This window comes from Kogia breviceps, chromosome 12, assembly GCF_026419965.1.
Source record: "Kogia breviceps isolate mKogBre1 chromosome 12, mKogBre1 haplotype 1, whole genome shotgun sequence".
Taxonomy (NCBI): domain Eukaryota; kingdom Metazoa; phylum Chordata; class Mammalia; order Artiodactyla; family Physeteridae; genus Kogia; species Kogia breviceps.
This window is the reverse complement of record NC_081321.1, coordinates 97,492,917-97,517,609: the sequence shown is the minus strand read 5'-3', so window position 1 is coordinate 97,517,609 and position 24,693 is coordinate 97,492,917. Positions and strand designations below refer to the sequence as shown.

At 52.7% G+C, this 24,693-nt stretch overlaps 1 protein-coding gene across 4 annotated transcripts in view; it reads right to left on the bottom strand.

Annotated features, from left to right (window-relative positions):
- MPPED1 (metallophosphoesterase domain containing 1) overlaps positions 1 to 24,693 on the bottom strand; it is a 78,170-nt gene that overhangs the window by 21,113 nt on the left and 32,364 nt on the right. For all 4 annotated transcript variants that reach the window (XM_059080964.2, XM_067010362.1, XM_067010360.1 and 1 more), the window contains one exon: positions 5,808 to 6,033. In XM_059080964.2, coding sequence (XP_058936947.1) covers positions 5,808 to 6,033 — 226 coding nt within the window. The remainder of the gene's footprint in view (positions 1 to 5,807; positions 6,034 to 24,693) is intronic.

The window sequence follows — 24,693 nt, the reverse complement described above, 5'->3', positions numbered from 1 at the left end:
CCGGACCCATTCTTGGGTCTCCAGAGCCCTGCAGGGGGCCAGGCACCTGGCGGCCACTGTGGGCCTCCGAGTGTGTGTCTCCCAAGAAGTGGAACCATTCAAATCTGACCCGCCAGTCTCCCAAGCAGAGCGTCCCCTGCTGGTAATACTTAGAGGAAAGGCCGGTCACGGCAACCGTGAGCTTGCTGTCTGCTTCCTCCTCCGAGCTCGCTTTGGTGAGTCCTCAATATCAAGGCCAGCCTCGTCCCAGGTCTAGCACCAAAAGGGCTTCTCTGAGAGCGGGCCCATGCATCTCTCTGCTGACAGGGGATCATCAGCCTCAGGCACAGAAACAGTGGCCCTCTGCACGGGGGAGGAGCTGGGAGGACACCAGGCCCAACCACAGCGTATCTCTGCTTGCATGCCCCTTGTAACGGGCAGCTCACCACTCAGTAAGGCCCCCCTGCCTCTCCTCTGGGTTCCTGCCTGTAGGATAGTCTTCCAACACTGATGAGAACCTGCCTTCTGCGTCCCTGCTCTGCCTCGTAGGACGACACAGAACAGGTCTGCCCCCAGCGCGGGTCAGCTTTTCCCACAAGCCCCAGATACCACTGATATTAGGTTACTTATGGCTACTGGTTGATTTGATCCCTGATCCCCGCCTGCTGGTGTTACGATGCTGCTAAAGTCGCCTGTATTTCACGCGTTAGTCAATATGTTAAGGGCACGGGAAACAGAAAACGAAAAACCCTGAACATCTGAATTTAATAATAATCACTGCCAGCTTTGCTGTCCATCCCCTCCTAACAAGCTGCCACATGCCCAGGCGGCCGGCGCCGGGGGCTGAGCTCGCCCAGCCTAAACCTCGACAGACAGTGGGGACGGCGAACGGTCCCCCCGAGCCAGGCAGCGTTGGCGGCCAGGCCACGAGGTTCTTTGGCCGTGAATATCTTCCCGGGGCCTGATAAGTGCCACTTCCCCGGTGTGGCTTCACCTGACGACACCACAGAGAGGACCCCGGCGCCCCCTTGCCCAGATGGAAGACAGAGGCTCAGAGAGACGTGACTTGCCGAGGTCGGATGTGAAGTGAGGGTCACAGCAGCGGGGACGTCCCTGGTGTGTCTGGGTCCAGGGCACAAGCGTGACTGAAGGTCAGCTCTGCACACACGAGCACTGTGCCCCTTCCAGGCCTCGGGTGTGACGTGCCGGGTCCCCACGGGCTGAGGACGCGGGGCTACAGCAGCTGCGGCTCACCGAGCGCTGGGAGACCAGGGGGAGGCCACCACCCACTGTGGCAGCCGCCAGCCCGGCCTGACGGCCCAGCCTCTGGCCCCCGCTCTCTCCCTGAGACCCTGGAAGCCGCGCTCCGCCCCCCAGCACATCCACAGCCCTCTGAGCCTCCCGCGCCCTGCCGGGACCCTTCCCTCCGCCTGTCACACCCTTCCCAGACCCCAGAGCCGCTTGCGTCTACGGCTCTCCCGTGGGGAGACTTCCCCGACCTTGGCTCCCCGAGCTTCTCCTCCGTGGCTCTTGTTGAATCACGGGGTTGGTGGCTGATGTGTCTCCCACGGGGACAAAAACCCCGTGAAGACAGGAGCTGCGTCCGTCTGGCGCATGGCACGTCCCCAGAGTGGCCATGGGACAAATACTTGATCCATGAATTCACCAACCAACGGGTGGCCATGAGAACATCATTTTGATCCCCAGGACTCAATGGGCCAACAAGGCCGACGTGCACCCTGAGGCTATTCAGAGGACCGAGGAACACTCGAAGGGCACGTTCGTCCACGCCTGGCACACAGCAGGCGTTCATAAAAGGGCCTCCATCTTGGAGCAGACCAAGAGCCAGGAGAACCGCTCGCTGTGTGGCCCCGGGCAAGCCACGTCCTCACCGGGGCCTCTACTTACCCTTCTGTAAAAGGAGGTAGTTGCAGGCCTGGTCCTACCCTAGGGGCTGTGGAGGTATCAGCGGAAACAGAGCTCTCTCTGTCCTGGTCTCCACCCCAGCGGCTCCCCAGTAATAATAACCACAACCACCCTCCAAGGCCACACTCTGGGCCTGGCCTTCGTCTGGACGGGCCCGCGCATGGGGGGGGGGCAGTATCTTTTCCTTTCCCTATACAGAGCGACCAGAGAGGCTAAGGCACTTGCCCAGAGTCACACAGCTAAGAGGTGGTGTTACCCCAATTTGAACAACCCTTCCCTTACCACCCAACTGCCCGGCCACTACTGTTGCTGAGATTCTGGGGGCCTGGTGGCAGGGGCCCACCCTCCCAGGCATGCAGGTTCCAGGGGGGAAGGTGGCAGGAGGAACTCAGGATTAATTCCATGGTGCCACAGAAGCAGATGCAAGCAACTGGCTCACACGGGGGGAAATTTAGTGAAACTTGCCCAGCACACGAGCCCGCGTCTCACCTCACACCACCTGCTCCCAACCCCAGACGGGGCGTAAAGGAACCCAGGGTTGCTGCATGGAATACCAGCTCACAGCCTGCGTCTCAGAATGCAGACGAGGTGCCATCTAGCCCTCGGCGTTAAGGGCTGTGAACCAACAGCAGGCCCAGGAAGCGTGTGGCAGGGTCCAGCACATAACAGGGGCTCCGAAATTCGGCTCCTCCCTTGCCTCCTCCACCTATGGAAACCCCACACCTCCTTCAAATACCCCCTCCAACAGGGAGCCCTCCTGGATCTCACCAAACCCTCCTTGGGTCCCTTCTCTGTGTAGCAGCCTGGTGCTGGCCCGCCATGGCATAGGGTCGGGGGTGTGCATCCAGCTGGGACGAAGGTAAGGGTCAAGGAGAAGATAGGCACTCCTCGCACTCAGGCCCCAGGAGGCCTGCAACTAAAAGGTCCAGAACTGCCCATGCTGGAGCCACAAACGTCAAAGCAGAGACCACAGGCAGCTCGCGCACAGAGCTGTGGGGCTGCACAGAGCTGCTCGGGGTGCGGTGGCAAGGACGCTGAGTGGCTCCCACCCCTGCTGTCCTCCATCCCACATCTGGGTTCCGGACAAGGCTGTGATGGAAGGGGGCTCCACGGAGCAAATAACCAGAATGATGTCTCCATTCGTGGAAAGCCTGGTGCAGCCACTGGGCTCAGCGGAACCCTCTTGACATCTTTACAACCACCCCCTGCAGGAGGTGCCCCATCACTCCCATTGTGCAGAGGAGGAAACTGAGGCACCAAGAGATTAAGTGACTCGCCCAGCGTCACACAGCCCTTAAGAGGTGAGGCCAAGAGTTGAGCCCAGGCAGTTTGGTTCCAAAGCCGTGCTGTTAACTTCTAAGCAATCTAACTTTAAACAAAATGCTGTGTGTATGGGTGTCGTTGTGTGCAGGGGAGACAGGGTGTTGGAAACCACTGGGCAAAGAGATCCAGTCCAGGTTCCCCGGTCTGGCACCTGACCCTCCTGACCCTCTAGCCTCATCTCCCGTCGCCCCACCTGCACCTCACGCTCCGCCCCTCCCATCGTGCTCAGCTCACCTCCACGCCTTTGCTCACGCCGGTTCCTCCTTTGACAATGACCTCTTTCTGGTTTTTTGCCTAACAGACTTCCCCTCCAGGTCTGGGCTCTCATGGCCTGCCAGGCAGACTCGGCCATCTCCTCCCCTCTCCTGGCCTTGGCCCCGAGCTCATCACACCCCTGAGGGCCCCCCACCAGTCCTCGTCAGGACCTCACAGGCCACCGGGAGGGTTTGTGGAGACCCTGTACACGGCGAGGACCAGGGAGATGAAGCAGGCATCTCCTGGGGCTCACGGAAGGCAGGACAGCCCATGAGGCTGTCCCCTCTGCCCCATGAGGAGGCCTTGGGAGGATGGGACCATGTCCTAAACCCCTCACAGCCTCTAGCCAGCAGGTGGTCACCGTGTGGCATCAGTCAGGGCCGCCCCAGGGCTTCCCAGCCACACGTCAGCAGCTGCTCTCCCTGAAGTCCCTGCATCCGGACAGGCCCCGGGTCCCCCCAGATCGCCCGTCAGCCTCCCTGCGTGTGCTGCTCTGGCTGATGGTGCAGCCTCAGGCCCTGTTACCCCTCCACACCTGTGAATGCCCTTCTCTTCCCTCGTGGCTCAGGTCACCCCACCCCCTCCAGGGAGCCTTCCGGAATCAAGCCACTCTTTCAAGCACATGAGCTCTCTCCTTCCTGTGTATGGTGTCCTCCTCACCCTGCCAGCACTCGGAACCCTGTGGCCATTGCCAGCTGGGCCTCTAAGGGCCAGGTGGTCTATCCAACTACAGGACAGGGACAGTATATCAGTCCTCACAAGGCTGAGCCAGGATTAGAGACAATTGTTATGGAGATTTAAGCCCAGGACCCAGCTTACTGTAATTGTTCAGGAATGATCTGCTGCCACCATCACCATCACCATCACCATCACCATCATCATCATCACCATCATCACCATCACCATCACCACCACCATCATCATCACCAACATCACCATCATCATTATCACCATCATCACCATCATCACCATCATCATCACCATCATCACCATCACCATCATCACCATCATCACCATCACCAACATCACCATCACCACCATCATCATCATCACCATCATCACCATCATCACCATCACCTTCATCATCATCACCATCATCATCACCAACATCATCACCAACATCACCATCACCATCATCACCAACATCACCATCACCATCATCACCATCACCATCATCACCATCATCACCAGCATCACCATCATCATCACCTTCATCATCATCACCAACATCATCATCACCACCATCATCATCACCATCATCACGGGGGTTACTATGGACACACCGACCGTCACGCAGACCCATCATGGCCTGTTCTCACCTTGATCCCCACTTAGCCAGGTGAGCCTAGGGATGAGGTCTGATTGCTCTGTGTCCCCAACAGGGAACAAAGGCTTGATGTACTTGTGATTTAAACAACTGCCGTCCCCAATACAGTAAAGCAGGCCTTTGGCCTTCCACGAAAATTCCGACTGCCTCTCCTCAATCTGGCTAATCAATCATCACCCCCCACCCATGCATCTTCCATGTATGTCAGAGGGACAGACAACAGGGAGATTCCTAGCACACGGAATAATGATTAGGGCTTCCCTGGTGGCACAATGGTTAAGAATCCACCTGCTAATGCAGGGGACATGGGTTCGAGCCCTGGGTCCGGAAGATCCCCCATGCCGCGGAGCAGCTAAGCCCGTGCACCACAGTTACTGAGCCCACGCTCTAGAGCCTGCGAGCCACAACTACTGAGCCCACGTGCCACAACTACTGAAGCCCACGCGCCTAGAGCCCGTGCTCCGCAACAAGAGAAGCCACCGCAATGGGAAGCCCGCGCACTGCAATGAAGAGCAGCCCCTGCTCGCCGCGACTAGAGAAAGCCCTGGTGCAGCAACAAAGACCCAACGCAGCCAGAAATAAATAAATAAATTTATTTTTTAAAAAATAATAATAATGATAAAAAGCAAGGATTCTGGAACCAAACTGCCTGGGTTTAATCTCAGTTCTGCCCATTCCTACCTGTGTGACCTTCAGCCAGGCCCTTACCCTCTCTGTGCCTCAGTTTCCTCACCTGGAAAATGGGGATACTAATAGTACCTGTCTATATGTGAGACAGTATGGCATATATAATTGCCAGATATGGGGAAACCAAGGCTCAGAGAGTGGCAGCGACCTGCCTAGGCTCACACAGCGTGAGGAGAGAGCTGGCCCCAGGTCTCTCTGCCTCTTCTCCCAGCCCCTCTTCCCTCCATGCACTCAGCCTCAGCTCCTCCATCCCCCCAGCACAGCTTCACTGTCACCAGCGGTCAGAACAGCGCCCACCAGGTACACTCACCACGGGGAGCCGTAGATCCGGAAGCCCCGCACGGTGACCTCCGAGTCCTGCAGGTAGATGCAGTTGGTGAGCAGCGACTGCACGTTCTCGTAGTTCTCCGGCTTCAGCTTCGACACGGACGGGAAGTAGTAAAAGTCCTGCTTGATGAGGTCGGCCATGAACTCCTGGTCGAAGGTCAGCTCATGGTTGCCTGCGATCACGATCTTGTACTCGTAGGGCAGGCTGCCTGCAGAGCCGACACAGACAGACACACGGTGCACCGCTGTTGGCTTCTGGGGGCCACAGTGCCGGGGGAGGGGGCAGGCAAGAGTCCCTGGACGCCCTGGCAGAGCTGACCCTCGCTCCCGACAGGTGCCTTCTGATCAGAGGCGGCGGCAGCAGCCTGGTTTCCCCCCCCCCGTGGCCTCCCTGGCCCCGCCGCTGCTGGGCGACGGGCCGCCTGCCCCCCAGGCCAGCGGGACGGCGCTGGGCAGTTTCCTGCAGGGCCTCTGAGCTGCAGCGGACCCGGCCTCGTCCTCAGGACTCCCCCGCCTCCGTTTCTTCTGTCCGGGCCACTTTTCCACCGCGAGGAGACCCTGCCCTGGACCCCCAGGCCTGCCTCGCCGGCCTCGCTGTCTCAGGCCCCCTCCACCTGGAGGTCTGACTTGTTAGCTTCCACATCAACAGGAATTGCAAGTTCTTTGCAGAGCCCAGGTCAAACCTTTGGAGACCCTACGCTCGGGAAAGATTACAGTGCCCACCCCCACCCCCACTGCCATGGACTTCAAAGTCAAAACACAGTCTAAGTGGGAACGAAACAAAACAGTCCATGTATAACATACACTGAGCTGATACTAGGGTCCTTCCAGCTGTGCTCTCTGCAAATTCCACAGGGTTCCTCAACACCATGTTTCTTCCCCTTTCTTTCTCTGGGGCCGTACATTGTAGATGCCCTAGGCAGGTATGTGCGCTGCCTCCCGGGTGACCTGGCCGTGGGCTGGGTTCCAGGACAGCCTCCCAAGGCTACCACAGCCCCTTGGCCTCAGTAAACTGACCGCCACCCGCCCCGGCTCCCCAACACCCACCGGCAGCCGGCCTGACCCCAGGCTCAGGCCCGTGACTCCCGACCTCCCACCAGCCTCAGCTGCTAGGCTCTCCGGGCCTGGAGAAAGAGTCATGATGGTACCCGATTGGGATCAAAAAATGAATGTTGAAGCTGAACCCCGAGGCCCACGCCGTTTTCCTGCCCCCTCCCGAAGGGCGTGCCCTGGTGGGTCAAGCAAACACCAAGGGGCGTGTGAAGATGCCAGCCCGGCACGGGGCCTTGGGGAGACGGGGTGTCCAGGCAGGAGAACGGTGACTTTCCATAGCCATTTCACAGACAAGTAACTGCGGCCACTGAATGGAACTTCTAAACCACCTGAGCTCTGGTTTCTGAAGAAGCCAGGACAAAAGACACCAAACTTTACTCTGCGTCTGTTTCAGCAAGAAAGTCGCTTCTTTTGTCTGAATTCTTCAGCAGTAAGTGGCTCGTTAGCACGACCCCGTGCACGTATCAGCCCTACTACACGTCAGGCATGGAGCCAGGGCCTTCATCGTCTCCGTCGTGCAGACGCGCGCGGAAACGGAGGCTCGGGACGCTGGGGGGTGATGTGTGCTGGAGGCCACATGGCCAGGAGGCGGCAGAGCTGCATTCTGAGCCAGGCGGTCCTGTGTGACCCCAGACTCTCCACCTACTTGGGGAAAGCGCCCTCGACAAGGCCAGGGCGAGACCCCCATCCTGACCACCGAGAGCCGTGGCCACACGTCTGGCTCCGGCCTCCCGTCCGGGGGTCCCAGAGTGATGTGAAAGGGAACCTGCCCAGAGGACCGCCCGGGGCTAACAGAGGTCCACAGCTCAGGAGGCGTCTTCTCTGTTCCCAGTGACCAAGACTCCCACAGGAGCACACACAGGGCAAAGTGTCCGGCTTTGGAGCCAGCTGACCTGGGTTCTGTCACCTCTCATCTGAGCAGGTCACTTAACCTCTCTGAGCCTCAGTTTCCCCTCTGATCAACGTGAGTGTGCCTGGTAACTGCCCCGTTCTGGGGACCAAGGGCCTCGTGTGGCCCCCAGCTCCACCAAGCCCCTTCCCTGTGGCTGGTCCCACCCAGGGGTAACACAGTCCAGGGACAGCAGAGCTTTCTCACTCTTGACCATGACCTGAAACTCGACCTCCTCTGCTGTGTGAGCCTTCTATGAGAAACCCAATTCCAGAAATGCCTCTTCTCCAAATTCTGAGGACTGTCTGCCTTACTGGGAACCGAGGCCCACAATACCAGGTCGGCTGTGACAGACGTGGGATCAGACTCAGCTCCCCATAAGGTTCCAGGAAGAACCCCGTTTGCCCAGCACTGTGGAAGCTCCAGGAAGGGGCAGGGTGAGTTTTATGGCTGTGCCGTACATACAATGAAGTTCTAGGTACCGTAATTACAACTATTACCATAGTCTGATTGCAATGAAATGGAAGCGTCCAGAACCCAGTTAGAAAATTCTCCAGCCCATCCCCCTCCCACCCCTGCATTTGGGACCTGCCCATGCCACCTGGCCTCAGGCTCTATGGCCGTGGCAAAGGGCTGTTGGGTGGCCGCTCGCCTCCCAGCCTGGCCACAGAGGATGTGGGGACCCCAGCACGGAGAGAGAAGTTTTTCACAAAACAAGCAAAAGACCATAATCTGTTCATCACTGCCTCACCGGCCACCCAGACTTCTTTACAGGTTTGAGAAAATAGCGTTCTCTCTTCTTCGGTGTTTGTCAACTCTGGGGGGCTGTCCGATGACAGGCATGGGCTCCAGGGGCTGACAGCTGGGTCCCAGACCCAGTTCCGCCACTAACCGGCCATGTGACTTGACCCTCCCCCTCCCCCCCACCCCCGCCGGGCCTCCGTTTCCTCACCTGTGAAACAGGAAGAACAATGCCTACCTCACAAGACCCTCCTAGGATTACACAAGACAATGGATGGAAACACACAAAGCCCTTGTGATGTTCAGAAAAAGTCAACTTCCCTGGGCCAGAGTTTGCAAACTAGAAGCCAGCAGGCCAGCCCCGCCCACAGACATATTCGGTTTGGCATATTATTTGGGCTTTTCTAAATCTGCATTTGTTGCCAACATTAAAAATTAGCGAAATTCCAATAAAATGTCATTCTTTCTGTTTTCTAAAAATCAATCAGTCAGTTTTAAAATCTCACCATCCTGGCCTAGGCCAGTGCTTGAGCGCCTGTGCTTCCCTTAGACAGGAAGCAGAGGACAATTTGCCCAGTCCCCACCTGTCCCTACTACTCACACCCAGCCCACTTCACTCATTTTAAGGTACTGCCCGCTCCCGGCGGCGCTGGGGATTCTGGCCCCGGCCACAGTCCCTGGAGACAAAGGGGACCAGACCTGGCCACTGCCCCTCCGAGCTGCCAACCAGGCCCCCCTGCCTCCCCGCCTCACCCACCCTCCTATCTGTCACCCCAGCCTGGCCCAGGGATGCTGAGATGTCCTCTTGTTCTCCTCACAGGAGAGAATCAGGAGCAGAGAGGAGATGTGTTGGCTTCACCATCTCCATCCCAAGCAGGTCCCAGCAGAAGTCTGGAAAGCGAAGGCTCCGCCAGCACCCCGGGCGACACGCTGCAGAGACCCCTCTCTGCAGTGACGCTCAGGCTGCCGGCGGGCAGGGGAGAGGCTTGCCTGGGCCTGGGCATCTGGAGAAGGCTCGTGGAGGACAGCACAGAGACGCCTGCCATTTCCGGGACCCCACTGTTGGGCCAGCCACCCTTGGTAAAAGGCTGGGCCCTCCCGAGGTGGGCTCTGTCACCTCCGCCTCGAAGCTGGGGAACGAGGGTCCCAGGTCAGGACCCTGCCCAGGTCCCGCAGCAGGTGAGTGGGAGAAGCAGTGCTAGGTGCTGGTCCAGCTGGCTCCACACCTCCGGGTCAGCAGCTCAGATTCGTTCAAGGCCACCGGGCCAGCCCCTCGCCACGCTGCAGCCGCGGCTGGAGCAGTGGCCACCATGACTGCCTTGCAGCACTAGCTCTCTGCGTTTCCACTTCACGGCATCCATCCACCCCACTCGGCGCGCCGCCCCGGCTGGGGAAGCCCGAGCCGCACTAATGTACTGATGTCATGTCTCTGACTGGGGGTGTTACTTAAGCAAATTAGCAGATTACTCCAACCATACAGTTTCATTTATTTCTGCAGCTCTTGACTACCAGGGACTGCGGAGTGGGCAGGAGGCTGTGGGCTCCCTCCTGTTCCTCCCACCTCGGATCAGAGGAGGTCACTGAGGCTTCTTCCCTCCCAGGGAAGAACCAGCTCCTGGACATACAGCCAGGTGGGGGGGCAGGAGCCACATAACACGCTGGTGTGACACCCGCAAATATTGTCTGGTTTCTCCCCCAAAGATGGGTGCCACACGGCTCGGAGGCAGGGGGCTCATCCATTTGTGAACACAGACACCTTCCAGCCCCGTGCCCTTCTGAGCTGGAAGGCCAGCCACAAACACCTCTCTGTCTGCATGTTCACCCGGACCTGTGTATAACCTTCAAAGACACTTAAGTATTATTATCCCCATTTTACACCTGGGAAAATGGAGGCTCCGAGAGGTTACACAAATCAATAATAAAGTGATGAACGAGCACAGAGGGTAATGGACAGTTTGACATCGTTTTTGTGGCTTGGCCTCATCAAACTCATCCTGAACTGGTCCCATCATGCTACACGGCCTCTCAGCGGGGAGACAGATCGTGAGTGGATGGATGGATGGATGGACAAAGAAGGATGGATTATGGATAGATGAATAGATGGAAAGAGATAGATGGAGGCATTTATCAGTCAGTCAATCCATCCTGGGATAGCTCTGTCTCCTTTATACCAACTGATCTCTGTCTACCTGGATCCCTCTCTTTCCTCCAAATTTTTCCTCCAACTGTCCTGGCAGGGCTTGCTATCCAGACCCACCTCCCTCACCCATCATCCTGCCTGGCCCTCTCTGAATCTTCTCCCATTGGACCTGCTCTCTTGTAGACGGGGGTGGGAGAGCCAGCACCAAGGCTCTAGTCCGGCTTAACTGTCACAGAGGCGGGTGGAAAAGTCCCCTCCTCTGTTCTTGCGCTGCTACCTCTGTGGCTACAGCCTGAAGCTGCATTAGATGCTCACATCAGCCTGCAACCCTTTACCAACCTGATTGTGGATAAAATACCCAACGACCAACCACCAGAGGCTTTCTGGCTTAGCTTCATCTGCCCCCCTCCTGTATCTGGGTAGTGAATGAGGGAGTGTTTGGGGGCCCTCAATGACCATTTGACTTGCAGGGGCTTCGTGGGGAAAAAGATGGGATGAAAATAAACTCTTCCTCCCGATGCCTGCGCAGAGGAAATTAATGTTGTTCCCTCTCTGACCCCTTCTTGCGGCTGTCCTTCCCGGCAGCAGAGAAGAGGGCTAATATACAGGGGGACCACCCCAGTGCCCAGATGGGAGCACCTGCCCTGACAAGGTGACAAGAGTGCCTGAACCCCGGCCGTCCTCCAGCAGGTGTCTGGGGGCTGTGCCAGCTTGGTGAGGCTCCGAGAGGGGACAAATGGGCCCAATGCCTTCTCACACCCACCTCCCTCAGCCCAACAGAAGCAAAGAATCCAGTCAGCCTATCCCACAAGCCCAGCAAGCCAGAAACTCGCTTTCTTCCCTGAAGCTGGGCCCTGTTTTAACCCCCCGGCCCTGGTCAGCTGCCCACAAGCTCTGTTTGAGCACAGGCTGTGTTCCAGAAGCTGGACAAGGCACCAAACAAAGCTTAGTCCCGAGGTCAGTACCGGAAGTGACACGCAGAGCTTCCAATCCACACCCCTCATTGGACAGAGGAGGAAACTGGAGCTCAGAGAGGGAGAGGCGCTTGCCTGAGGTCACACAGCAAGACAACAGCGAACCAGCCCTTGAACCCCAGCCTCCTACCTCAGGAACGCAGAACAGTGCTCACACCAGCCAGCCTCTGGTAGGACATGCAGGCTGAGCTGGGGACTGGAAAGATAGGATATTCGAGAAGAGGGGCACAGAGACCCGAGGGTCTGCTTGGCTCCTGGGCCAGGTGGGACTTGCTGGGGTGTGATCTCCCAGCAAGTCCTCATGGAAACCAGCCCTCCTCCCCGCTTTTCAGAGCTGGTGAGCATTGTTATGCATTTGTATTCTGCGTGATAACGTCCAGCTCATCTTCCCCAAATGCTTCGTTTCTTCTCAGCCAGCTCACTTGAAATCCTGGCATTTGCTAGCCCTGGATTTGCTGGTGGTAAAAAGACCCTTAGGTGTTCATCAGCAGAGAACTGGAGGATGCTCATACCATTTTACCTTTTCATTTGCCATCTATGTCCAAACAGATATGCACCCACACGTGGCAGCGAGTATGTGCGGGGTTCAGAGCACAACGGGGGATGCAAACGAAAGCTCTGCTACTTGCGCTTCCAAGGTCAATCTCCCTCCAAAAGGTTACAATTCCTTTTCGCTAGCACTTACCCATCCCATCGAACGGAAAGTGCTACCTCCAAACTGCACAGTCTGTTAAATTCAACATGATACGCGCAAGCTTCTCCATAAGCTACGCCGTTCCCGGAGCGGCGTTCGGAGCCTGGCAGGGTCGCAGTGCTCTCTCAATGCAGCGGCAATCAAGCAAGTGCCCACTTATGGCTCCGCCCACCCGTCCCACACGGCCGAGGGGAACGGAATAAAGAGACGGCATGACGATCTCTGACTGCAGTTTTAGCGCGTCTTTGACAGTTCTGTGTTTCAACCCTTGCCCGTGCCTGGGAGATTCACATGACCAGACTCCTTGGGATGGCACTCGATCTGGAGTAACTCTGGGACGGAGACTCGGCTTCAAGCTGCCGCGGGGGCTGCAGGGGGCTCGGGCACACGTGTGCCATCGCCTTGCACGCACAGAGGACACGGGCCGGCGACGCAAAAAAGGGAATCTGTGTGCAGGCCGAGCAGGCGGCAGAGGCTGAAGGCAGGGGCCTGGGCCAAGGGCAGGGCTGAGAGATGGGATCGCGCTGCATGGACTGTGTCCCCCAGGAGCTGGTCTGGGCTGCCCTGTGCCAGGCACCGTGATGAGCAATTTAGATGCAGCGCTTCTAGACACGCTTACAAAGCAAGGCTGGAGCCCATCGCTGCCTTCTCCTGGCTACGTGGCCTGGAGTGAAAACGCTCGCTTCTCTCAGCAGCCTCACATGTGAAGGCGGAACTTTTAGGGTTCTTCACAGAGTTCTTGGAAAAATCAAACTAGGGAGGACACATAAAGCCCCTGTATTGTACTTATGCAGAGGTTTGTTTTAATCAGGTATGGCAAGGCTTGCAGACACGGGAATGACTGACCTGAGGAAGAAGGTTACACTCACAGATCCCTAGAGACAGGGCAAGCGGGCAGAGGATGGGCTAGTGAATAATGCAGGGGGCTCCGGGGCACAGGGCTGACCCTCGTTGTCTGCTCCCAGGCCCTGGGGTGACTGATCAGGGTAGCGTGTGCGACAGCCCCATGCAGGACGTGGCTGGGGGTGGGCCGTGGAGGCTGAATTGGTTGGTCTGCTTGTGAAAGGTGTGCTCAGGGGTGAGTCCTTCACTATTTCTACAATGGGTTCTAGTCCTTCAGGGTCAGCCAGCCTCCAAGATACCAAGCCATCAGCACTCAGAAAACCGAAGGCACGATTTGTACAGCCTGGATGGTAGCCGTTATCACTGTCTTTAGGGATGTTAGGGGGAGTAAATGCCATGCTCTGCTATGAAATCCAGAAATGTTAGCTGGGAAGATGGAGATGAGAAAAGAGGCCTAAGAAAGTCAGGTCACTTGCCTGGGGTCACACAGCAGCACTGGAGTCCAAACAGCCTGCCTAGACCTGGGTGTCGGGACCGCCCCCCACCACTGTAGGACAGACAGTCCTGGGAGGGCAGACCCTCCACCCACCGAGCCGCAGGCCGGCCCCCTCGGGTCCCGTGGGGGAGGGTTCTGGATTCACAACCCAACACCTGCACCCGTATTTAAAAGGCAAATGTGATTTTTCTTCTGTTTCATCCTAATAGCCAAAATGTTTAACTTTCAAACGTTTGTTTCTCCTGGAAAATGTTTTAAAAGCAGGAACATTCAGTGCTAATCGTCTATTTAAATGCTTGTTTCAATTGCTACCGCAGAGTACATAGGACTTCAGGCTGAAGGGGACAGTTGAAAGGTTTCTGGGTTCCTCCTCCCCCAAACTAGGCCTCCCGTAGCCAGAAAGATTTTGTGGGAACCTCCCCAAAACACACAGGCCCAAACACTTCCTGAAAGGCTCCGCAGGGCCCTCACAAGGGGCCAAGCTGGTGACCATGGAGGTAACATGCATTCAGAACGCAAGGCTACTGCGCCCCCTCCAGGCCAGACCCCGGTGGTGCCCTGACCTCAACCTTCCGCGGCACCACACACCGCGCACCCCTCTGAGCTGCTTGAGACCTCTCTGCTCGTGCTGTCCCATCCACCTAGGACCCTCTTCCTGCCCTGCTTTCTGAGCCAACTCCAATTGATTCTCCCTTCATCAATGGGCCCAAGTGCCACCTCCTCCAGGCTGCCTGCCAGGAGCACCCTCTTTCACCCAGCACTCCGGGCTCCCAGCCCCGCCCAGCCTGAGCTCTCGCTGTCGATGCTTCGTCTGCTTCCCCCACCAGCCGGGCGTCCTCCCAGGCTGGGACCAGCCAGCTTCCTCTCTTGCGCCCAGCACAGGGCTGGCTGTGGGGGGAAGTGATCATAGATGCACACTGAATCCGAGATGTATTATCATCCACGTAGGACAGAGGATGCGGATCAGACGGTGAGGTCAATGACTCACCAAAGGTCCCCAAGCAGTCCACTATGGAATGTTCCAGAAGGATCATCGTTAAGATGCTGACCAGCCTGTCGGGTGGCAGCCCCCAAACTGTCGTGGCTTTCACTCCCCCAACAGACGTCAAGAGGGGCACAAGGCCCAGGTGTGGGGCTGGCACCCGGAGGCTCCAGTTAGAGCCTCCCTGCCTGCAGGGAGTTCCCTGCCTGGGTTCAGCCTCAGCTCTGCTACTACATCACCGGACCCGGGTGAGGCCTTCCCCTGCTCAGGCCTCAGTTCCCCCATCTATCCCATGAGGAGGTCCTGACCCTCAGAGAGCCCTTTCAGCTTTCTAAGACCCTCCAGGAGGTGCCGGGGTTGGGGTGGGGGCTTCCCAAGGAGGGTGCTAACAGGGCCAAAGAGCAGGACAGAAAGGGCTCACACAGGGCATGGCATTTTGAATGCCCACATTTGCCTGCTTGTTGCTGACATCCCGTGAAATCAACAGTAAAGGAATAAAAAGGGATGACCCTCCACACGAAGCAAAGCGAGCTGTGGCCAGAGCCCCAGGCAGCTCAGGGACCCAGGCTCGGGTGCACGGTCTGACCTAGAACCCATGGGAGCAGGTAGGCCCAGGGCCCCTCCCCCATCGCACCTGTCACCATGCCCTTCACCCACCAATCTCCACAGAAGAGAGGGTATGTACTCTCAAGGGAAAATAACAGCTCCGCAGAGCCCCATTTAGGGACCACAGGGCTTGAGGAAGGATGGACAGTGAGGTCGGAGGCTGAACAACAGTAGGATAAAGTGAAAGAATAAACGTAGTGACTGTGGAGACCCCAGGCCCCTTCCCCGGTGAGCTCTCAGGTTCTGGAAGTCAGCCTTGGAAACTGGGGAACTCATGTCTGGGGAGAAAGATAGGTCCAGGAGAAAAAAACCTACAGATAGTGATATCAGGGGCTCCCCAAAGAGATGGCCAGGACCCCATCACAGTACATCCCCAACCCCCCCCCCACACACACACGTATACACACAGCTTATCAACAGCTTTCAAATGTCTAGTTCTTAAACACAACACACAGGATCATCAGACCTCGGAGAAAAGCCTCCAAGCTGAAAACAGAGGCAGAGGCCAAAACAAGAAGAAAGGAAATTGGAGGAAAAGGGGCTGAGGCAGGGGGAAAAAATAACATATAATTACCATCATTGGTGAGATAACAGAAGATATTACACCCGTGAAATTCTAGCAGGGTGTTCTTAACAAAAGAAATTAAAACGTGGCAGAATTTTTAAATTTTGGTTAGAGAGTAGAAGACGGAGTTGAGGAAATCTTCCAGAGACTGAAACAAAATGACAATAAAGTAAGTACCAGGCAAGGAAAGAGACAAAAATCAGAGAATCAAAACCAGAGGTCCCACATTTGGATACTATGAAAAAGAAGTCAGAGAAAAAAGAGGGGAAGGAAATTTTGAGAAAAAAAAAAAAAAAAAAGAATATGAGAGAATGTCCCGGGATTAAAGGACAATAATTGCTCCAGTAAAAGGGTTACCTGAGTGCCCACAATAATGAATGAAAAAACACTCACATCTGAGGCACACAGCCCAGAAACAAAACAGGTCATATACAAAGGGTGAGATATCCAAACGATTGTGGAATCTTCAAGAGTGACACAGGAAACTAAAAGAAAACAGAGCAATGCCTTCCAGATTTTGAGGGAAAATGATCTGCTACCCAGAATTCTACAGCCAGACAAACTATCAATTACGACTGAGGACAAAATAAAGACTTTTCCCGACATACAATTTTGCCAAACATTTATCTCCAGCGCCTTCTTTCTCAGAAAGCTACTGAAGGGTGTGTTCCACCAGAATGAGGGAGTAAGCCAAGAAAAAGGAAGCCATGGGATCCCGGAACCAGGAGCTCCAAGAGAAAAAGGAAGGCGAGGGGAAATGGTAAAGGGGGATCCAGGATGACGAGTGTACACAGGCCTGGAGGGCAGCTAATCTAGACCAGGGCAGGGGTTGGAGGCTCAGGAAGTATAAAAAAATGGGCCAGCAGATGGCCTGGCCCAGCCCACCACATTGCTGAGAGGCACTTCAAACCCTGCAGGAGACAGGGATGAACCACAATGGGTACAAGGAAAAACAAGCAAACAAAACACAATTTACTACTTTAGGAAAAACAATAGGTTATGCAATGAATATTTAACCAAAAACTGTGATGGGACTATAGCAAAAGGATAAGAGAGGAGATGTGTACATATGGGTAGAGAGACTAAGTCTCTAAATTTTCATTTTTCATAGTAAGACATTAAAAAGTAATCCCTAAAATTGAAAAATAAAAAACAGCAATCTAAGGTTGCTACTCAGAGACATCGTGGTGATAAATCAGTAGCTACCAGATTTGCACAGGGAATAGGGATCGGGACTGGGGAGGGGACCTGGGGGGGAGGCTGCTGGCTTTACCGTAAGCCTTGTAGCATGTCGTGACTCATTCCGCACATGTATTACCTTAATGCAAATAAAACTGTAATGAAATTAAAAGACGGCATTGGAGGCCAGGCACTCCTCGCCTGCCTCCTAGCTCTGCCCAGGGCAGCCTGTCCTCTCACTGGTTCTACCTGCTGCTCAAAATCTAGAACCAGACCAAACTGGGTCACAATTGGATCTGTAGATTGTTTTGCATGGTACTGACACCTTAACAATCTGATTCTGAGGGTCTAAGGGCCGGGATGACTCTAGCAACGAGGTTCAAAGGCAGGTGATCTGGCCAAGCATCTCCTCACCCTGGTAGGTCAGACAGCCACTAATAACATCACAGCTGTCACCTGCTGAGAGTCTGAGACAGGCTCCCTCCTGCCTCACTTCTAACTCTCACCACAGCCCCACAAAATGGGCAGTAGATTGGCAGATGAAGAAACTGGGGCTCAGTGAGGTTAAATAACTACAAAATGGGTAAAAGCAGAGAAGTGGGAATCCATCTGTAGCTGAGGCCTCAGTCTCTCCATTTCTGTCACACCACCAAGACATATTACATATGCCAAAGAAATATTCCTCAGGAAAAAAAAAAAAAAAAAAGAAAGAAATGGTGCCATATATTTGAGTCCTTATAAAATCTCCCCTGTTATGAGGAGCTCTCAATTTTATTTTATTTTATTTATTTATTTTATTTATTTATTTTTTATTTATTTTATTTTATTTTATTTTAAACAACATAACATTTTGGAGATATCGTGTGGCTTCATGAACAAGCCTTTACAGACCATCTTGAAAAGCAATACAGATATCAGAACAAGTTAAACGAATTCAGCAAAGGTGCAGGATACAAAAACAATGGGCAAGACAAGCAGTTGCATTTCTATACACTAACAATAAACAATCTGAAAAGAATATTAAGAAAACAATCCTATTTGCAATAGCATCAAAAAGAATAAAATAGGACTTCCCTGGTGGTGCAGTGGTTAAGAATCCGCCTGCCAATGCAGGGGACACGGGTTCAAGCCCTGGTCCGGGAAGATCCCACATGCCGCACAGCAACTAAGCCCGTGAGCCACAACTACTGAGCCCGTGTGCCACAACTACTGAAGCCCATGCATCTAGAGCCCATGCTCTGCAACAGGAGAAGCCACCACAATGAGAAGCCCATGCACTGCAACGAAGAATAGCCCCCACTCACCACAACTAGAGAAAGCCCGCATGCAGCAACGAAGACCCAATGCAGCCAAAAATAAATAAATAAATTTATTTAAAAAAAAAAAAAGAATAAAATACTTAGGAATAAATTTAACCAAGGAGGTGAAATATTTGTTCACTGAAAACTCCAAAATATCTGCTGGAAGAGACTAAAGAAGACACCAATAAGTAGAAAGAAGTCCTGTACTCATGGATTGGAAGATTTCATATAGTTAAGATGTCAATACTATCCAAAACAATCTACAGATTCAATGGAATTCCTACAAAAATCTCAATGATGTTTCTTTCAGAAACAGAAAATCCACCCTAAAATTCATATGAAATCTCAAGAGTCCCTGAATAGCCAAAATAATCTTGAAAAAGAAAAACAAAGTTGGAGATCGCACACGTCCTGACTTCAAAACTGACTACAAAGCTACAGTAATTAAAACAGTATGGTACTGGCATAAATACAGACATATAGATCAATGCAATAGAACAGAGAGCCCAGAAATAAACATATATGGTCAAATGATTTTTGACAAAGATGCTAAGAGGGAAAAGAACAGTCTTTCAACAAATGGTGCTGGGAAAACTGGACATCCAATGCCAAAGAATGAAGCTGGCCCCTTAACATCACTCAAAACGGAACAAAGATCTAAAGGTAAGAGCTAAAATTATGATACTCTTAAAAGAAACCATAGGGGGAAAGCTCCATGACATTGGATTTGGCAATGATTTCTTGGATATGACACCAAAAGTGCAGGCAACAAAAGAAAAATATATCAAAATTTAAAACTTCTGTACATCAAAGACACCATCAGCAGAGTGAAAAGGCAACCCAAAGAATGGGAGAAGAATTGCAAATCATATTTCTGGTAAGATGTTAAGACCCAGAATATACAGAGAACTCCTAAAAAACAACAACAAGAACCCCCAAACAATCCAATTCAAAAACGGGCAAAGGACTTGAATTGAGATTTCTCCAAAATGGCCAATAAGCACATGAAAAGATGTTCCACGTCACTGATCATTAGGGAACTGCAAACCCAACTGTGAGATAACGACCTCACATTCATCAGGATGGTTACTATCAGAAAAACAGAAAACAGCAAGTGCCGGCAAAGTCGTGGAGAAATGACAGCCCCTGGGCACTGCCGGTAGGAATATAAAATGGAACAGCCGCTGTGGAAAACAGTATGGCAGTTTCTCAAAAAATTAAAAACAGAACTAGCATATGATCCAGCAGTTCCATTTCTGGGTATATGCCCTGAAGAATTGGAAGCAGGGACACAAACAGGCATTTGTACCCTCATATTCGCAACAGCATTATTCACAACAGCCCAAAGGTGGGAGCAACTCAGGTGTCCATTAACAGATAAATGGATATAAGTACAATGTGGCATATCCACACAATGGAATATAATTCAGCCTTAAAAAGGAAGGAGCTTTTGACACACACCACAACATGGACAAACCTTGAGGACATTATGCTCAGTGAAATAAGCCAGTCACAAAAGAACACGTCCTGTATGATTCTACTTGTATGAGGTCCCTGCAGTCAAATTCACAGAGACAGAAAGTAGAACGGTGGGTGCCAGGGGCTGGGGGCGAAGGAGTTAGTATCTAATGGGGGCGGCGTTTCAGGCTGGGAAGATGAAGAGTTCAGGAGGCGGATGGGGTGAGGGTTGCAGAGCAAATGTGAATGTGCTCTACGCCACTGAGCTGCACACCTGAAAAAGGTTAAAATGGTAAATGTCATGTATATTTAACCACGGTTTAAATTTTTAAATAATCTTCAAAGAAGAGAACCAAGGACCTTGAATTCCAGACACCAGAGTTGTGAGCAGGTAGAACCATAGGTTCTTGGAACTCTTAGAATCCTAGAATCTTAGAGCCCTGGAAGCCAATCATTCTAATCTTGGAAGCAAACAATTCTAGAACTTTAGAAGTCATCATCAGGTGGAAAGGGAATGAGTGGCCATCTAGAGTCTTGGCCCCCTCACCCTTCCCCCTTTACCAAAAAGTCCTAATTGAGGAGCTCCAGGCCAGGAAGCCTATACCTGCTTCCATCCTTCCAGAAAATTCCCAGCATGGATTTCACCTGGGGTTTGACAGCCCTGGATGAAAGACATGACTACAGAGGGACAGATACCTGGCCTTCGTGTTACTGAATAAACATTTTTCCAAAAGATTCCTCTGGTGCCTTCTGACACCTACAGACAACCCTTTAAAAGGGGGAAAAAATTGGACCAAAACAATATTCTTTGCAGTAGCAACTGAAATAAGTATTTGAAAATGATTAAGACAAAAGGTTCCTATTTTTTAAATACTTCTTAGTGAAACCAAGTGTTTTAAAGCTAAATAAACATTTTGGAGATTAAGATACACGAAAGTAAAATCATCTTGCCACCTCTGTTGATGTTTCCTTTATTCTACAGTCATTCTCCTTGGCCCTAATAAGTGCCGGACCCTTCTCCTGCTGTCTAGTGTGGAAAAGATACATGCAAGAAATCTGGGATCTGAAATGCGGGCGGTACCAAGTCATAGGGAACCATAAACAGTAGTGAGTTTTCCTTTCCCTGACCAGGAGTGAGGGAGGAGCTCTGAAAGGTGGATAAGAGGGAGCCTCATAGAAATAGCAGCTCTCCAGGCAGATGAGGCCGGGAAGGGCACCCCGGGAAGAGTACCCCACACAAGCAAAGGCATGGAGGTAGGAAAATCCACCTGCTAGGTATTCGGCGATTGCTTGGAAGCCCAGGGAAGACGGGGCTGCAAGTGGGGACAGGCCTGGGAGGGACAGATGGGGTCACACCAGGAGGGGTCTCCACTGCCCAGTGAAGATCTGGACTTCCCCCAGACGCAGCAGAAAACCAAAAAAGAGCATTAAGGGGAGAGGGGATACAGTTGGATAGATGAACAAAAAACTTTCAAACACACATGTAACAAATGTTAGTCTGGAAAGTGACTATTTTGAGAGGTTGGGATGCTACCAGAGAAAGTCCTGCTTTGTCAGCTCCACGTTTCCCCTTCAGGGTCATGGCTGTCAAACCAGCCCAGAATTAGCTCCAAACGGCCTTCTAAGAGCTCTCAGATCTTCATTTGCATCGTGCACACTCAGAAAGGTGTGACATTCTTCTTCTTAAGAGAAATCAAAGAAACAAACCTATACACTTTAAAAACAACAACAACAAACAAACTCTGACTTTCTTTAAAACAAATTTCAAAGAACAAAATCCTAACTTTTAAATATCTGATTTTTTAAAAGGAAGGCATCCATGGACTTCCCTGGGAGTCCAATGGTTAAGCCTCTGTGCTCCCAATGCAGGAGACCCAGGTTCCATCCCTGGTTAAGGAACTAGATCCCGCATGCCTCAACGAAGATCCTTCACGCGACAAAGAAAATCCCTGTGCCACAACTAAGACCCAGAGCAGCCAAATAAATAAATGTTTTTTAAAAAGGAAGGCATCCTTGCGTGATGTTGATAATAGTAATGAAAGCTCCCATCAACTGGGCATCTACTTTTTGCTGGGCACTTTAGATGCATTCATAAAATAGCCACAACAAAAACAGTAGCGGCATTTATTATTATGTGTTTATCTCACACCAGGTCCTACGGTGAGCCCAGATCAGCCCCTGCCTCACTGAACCCTCCCAATATCAGCCCCCTTTTGCAGATGAGAAAACTGAGGCTAGGGGAGAGGACAGAACATGCCGAAAGCCAGGTGGCTTGGAAGAACGGAGCCACGATCCAAACCCGAGGGGTATATCCAGAGTCACATGCTTGAACAGGATCCCAGTTGCAGTGTCTTATTCAATCCTCACAGTAGCCTACAAAGAAAGCGTGTTAGCCCCGCACCGTAGATGGCTACACTGAGGCCCAAGAGAGTAAATGACTTGCTCAAGGTTGCACAGAAGGCACGTGGCCAGGTAGGGCTGGGGAGGCAGACCCACCCGCTCCAAAACCTGCATCCTGTCCACTGGCTCCTCTGTCGCTTCCGGAGTTTAATTTATAAATAATAAATGGTAATAGCGAGTGCCTACGGGGGGCTGGTGCTGTCCGTGGTGCTGAAGATGAAACATGCCTGAGATAGACACAATCCCTGCCTTCCAGAAGTGGACCTTCGTGGGATGTTGGCAATAAAGGAACAGAGAATTAAGTACCAGGTCAGGTGAGGATAACAGATATGGAAAAATGAAGCCAGGTGAGCTGGACAGGGCACACTGGGGTAGAGAAGCAGATCAATGTAGGGCCATCAGGAAGGTCTCACTGGACAGGTGACCCCTGAGAGCCAGGAACTGGGTGACCTCCGGGAAACCACACATGCCTGCACCAGATCTCAGTCTCCTCATCTGTAAAGTGGGGATGGCATTACTCAGGACCCAGGCTGTTTGTTTCAAGGGAGAGGCGAGCAAACAACATGAAAGCACTTTTAAACTGTAAAGTGCCATCCAGAAGACAATCGTCGTTGTTCAGCCCTCATGCAACTTGTATACAAGGCTTTGCAGCAAAATGTGTTTCTCACATAAGAAATGTAAGGTGGGCTTCCCTGGTGGCGCAGTGGTTGAGAGTCCGCCTGCTGATGCAGGGGACATGGGTTCGTGCCCCGGTCCGGGAAGATCCCACATGCCCTGAAGCGGCTGGGCCCGTGAGCCATGGCCACTGAGCCTGCGTGTCCGGAGCCTGTGCTCCGCAACGGGAGAGGCCACAACAGTGAGAGGGCCGCGTACCGCAAAAATAAAAAAAAAGAAAAAAAAAGAAATGTAAGGTGTTGGACCTTCTTGTGTCCCATCAACAACTTAAACATGACTTTATTTAGTTGGTCCTGATGTTATAAAGTGTTATTCCTGACCATAAATATCAAAACAAACTTGGTAAGGAGGAATCTGTTAATAGCAAGGGCTGGGATTTTCTGAATACACAAGGGGAAGTTCCCACATAAAACAGGTCACCTTAGGCATTAAAAAAAAAAAACAATTTAAACATTTTAAAAGAGCATAGGCCTCGATTCCACTTTTATTTACTGTGCGATCTTGGGCAAGCTCTTCGCCTAAGCTTGGTTCCTTCTCCCATGGAGACAGAAACAGCAGAGACCTCAAGGGGTTGTCTGGCCCCTACTGCAGCCATTAATCCCCTGTGGCTATTTAATTGCAAACTAATTGCAATGAAATGAAACACAGAAGCCAGTTTCTCAGCCGCACTAGCCCCATTTCAAGTACTCAATACCCACAAGAGGCAGGTGGCCGCAGCACTGGACAGCTCAGGTCTAGAGCCTTGCTACTCATCAGCTGGGAGCTGGCGAGAAATGCAGATCCTCCAGCCCACCCCAGGCCTGCTGAATTGAGATCTGCGCTTTAACAAGATTCCCCCCAACCTCTCCAGGGAAATCTCATGCACCTGAAGTCTGAGAAGGGCTGCCTGGGAGACAGCAAGCAGGGAGACCCCCCTATGAGAAGGGGCAGCTCTGTAACAATGACAAGGATGGCGGGGCAGTTTCCACACCCTCTCTTAGCGGGGGCCACAGTCTCCACACCAAACTAGTCACTGAACTTCTGACAAAGGCTGTGCTGAGTCCAGGTGCAGGAGGCAGGCAGGGGAAGGTGGTGTGGACAGGAAAATGGAATCCCTCAGACATTTCAGAAGTTTGTGTGCACACGGGGACAGAATATTTCAATTCTGTGCTGGCCAGGATTTTCTGGCTTGTTGACTATTCCTGTTTTGGAATAAAGTCCAACATGAAAATGACATTTTAAAAAAACCCACAGGCTGACTTCATATCCAAACACATCTCTCCATGTTTGTAGAAAAAAAAAAAAAAAGAAGAAGGAAGCATACCAGCAAGAGAATCTTGCTTCCTCCAACTCGTGAATGGCCAGCCAGCTATTTCTCTTTCAACCAACGACTTCCTCTGGGGGTTCCACAGCCTTTGCCCCAGCGCTGACGAGTGAAAATGCACTTCAGGGCAAAGAGGAAGGCTCACAGCGGGAAACCCAGCAAAGCCTCAGAGCACAAGTTGTTTTTCACACTTCGTCTCTCACCTACACAATCACCAGCCTGGGAGGAAGCCGTCCTCCTCCTCCACTGGACGGATGAGGAACCTGAGATGCAGGGCAAGGGAGTCACCTGCCCTCCGTCTCACACCTGGGAGGCAGGTGAGTCTCTAACCTGATCACAGGCCACTACTTCACCCAGTCCCGTCTCCACCGTGTCACGGCACTTTCTTGTTTATATTTCTCTTGAGTAGGAGTCTTGGTTGTTTTGTTACCCACTGGATCCTCGGCATCTAGCAGAGTCTAGAACTAGGTATGTGCTCGGTAAATGCGTGTCGAATGAATGAATGAATGAATGAAATGTGATGGCAGCAGGACCTCCAGCCTCAGACCCTCGGTTAGCCTCTGCCCCTTC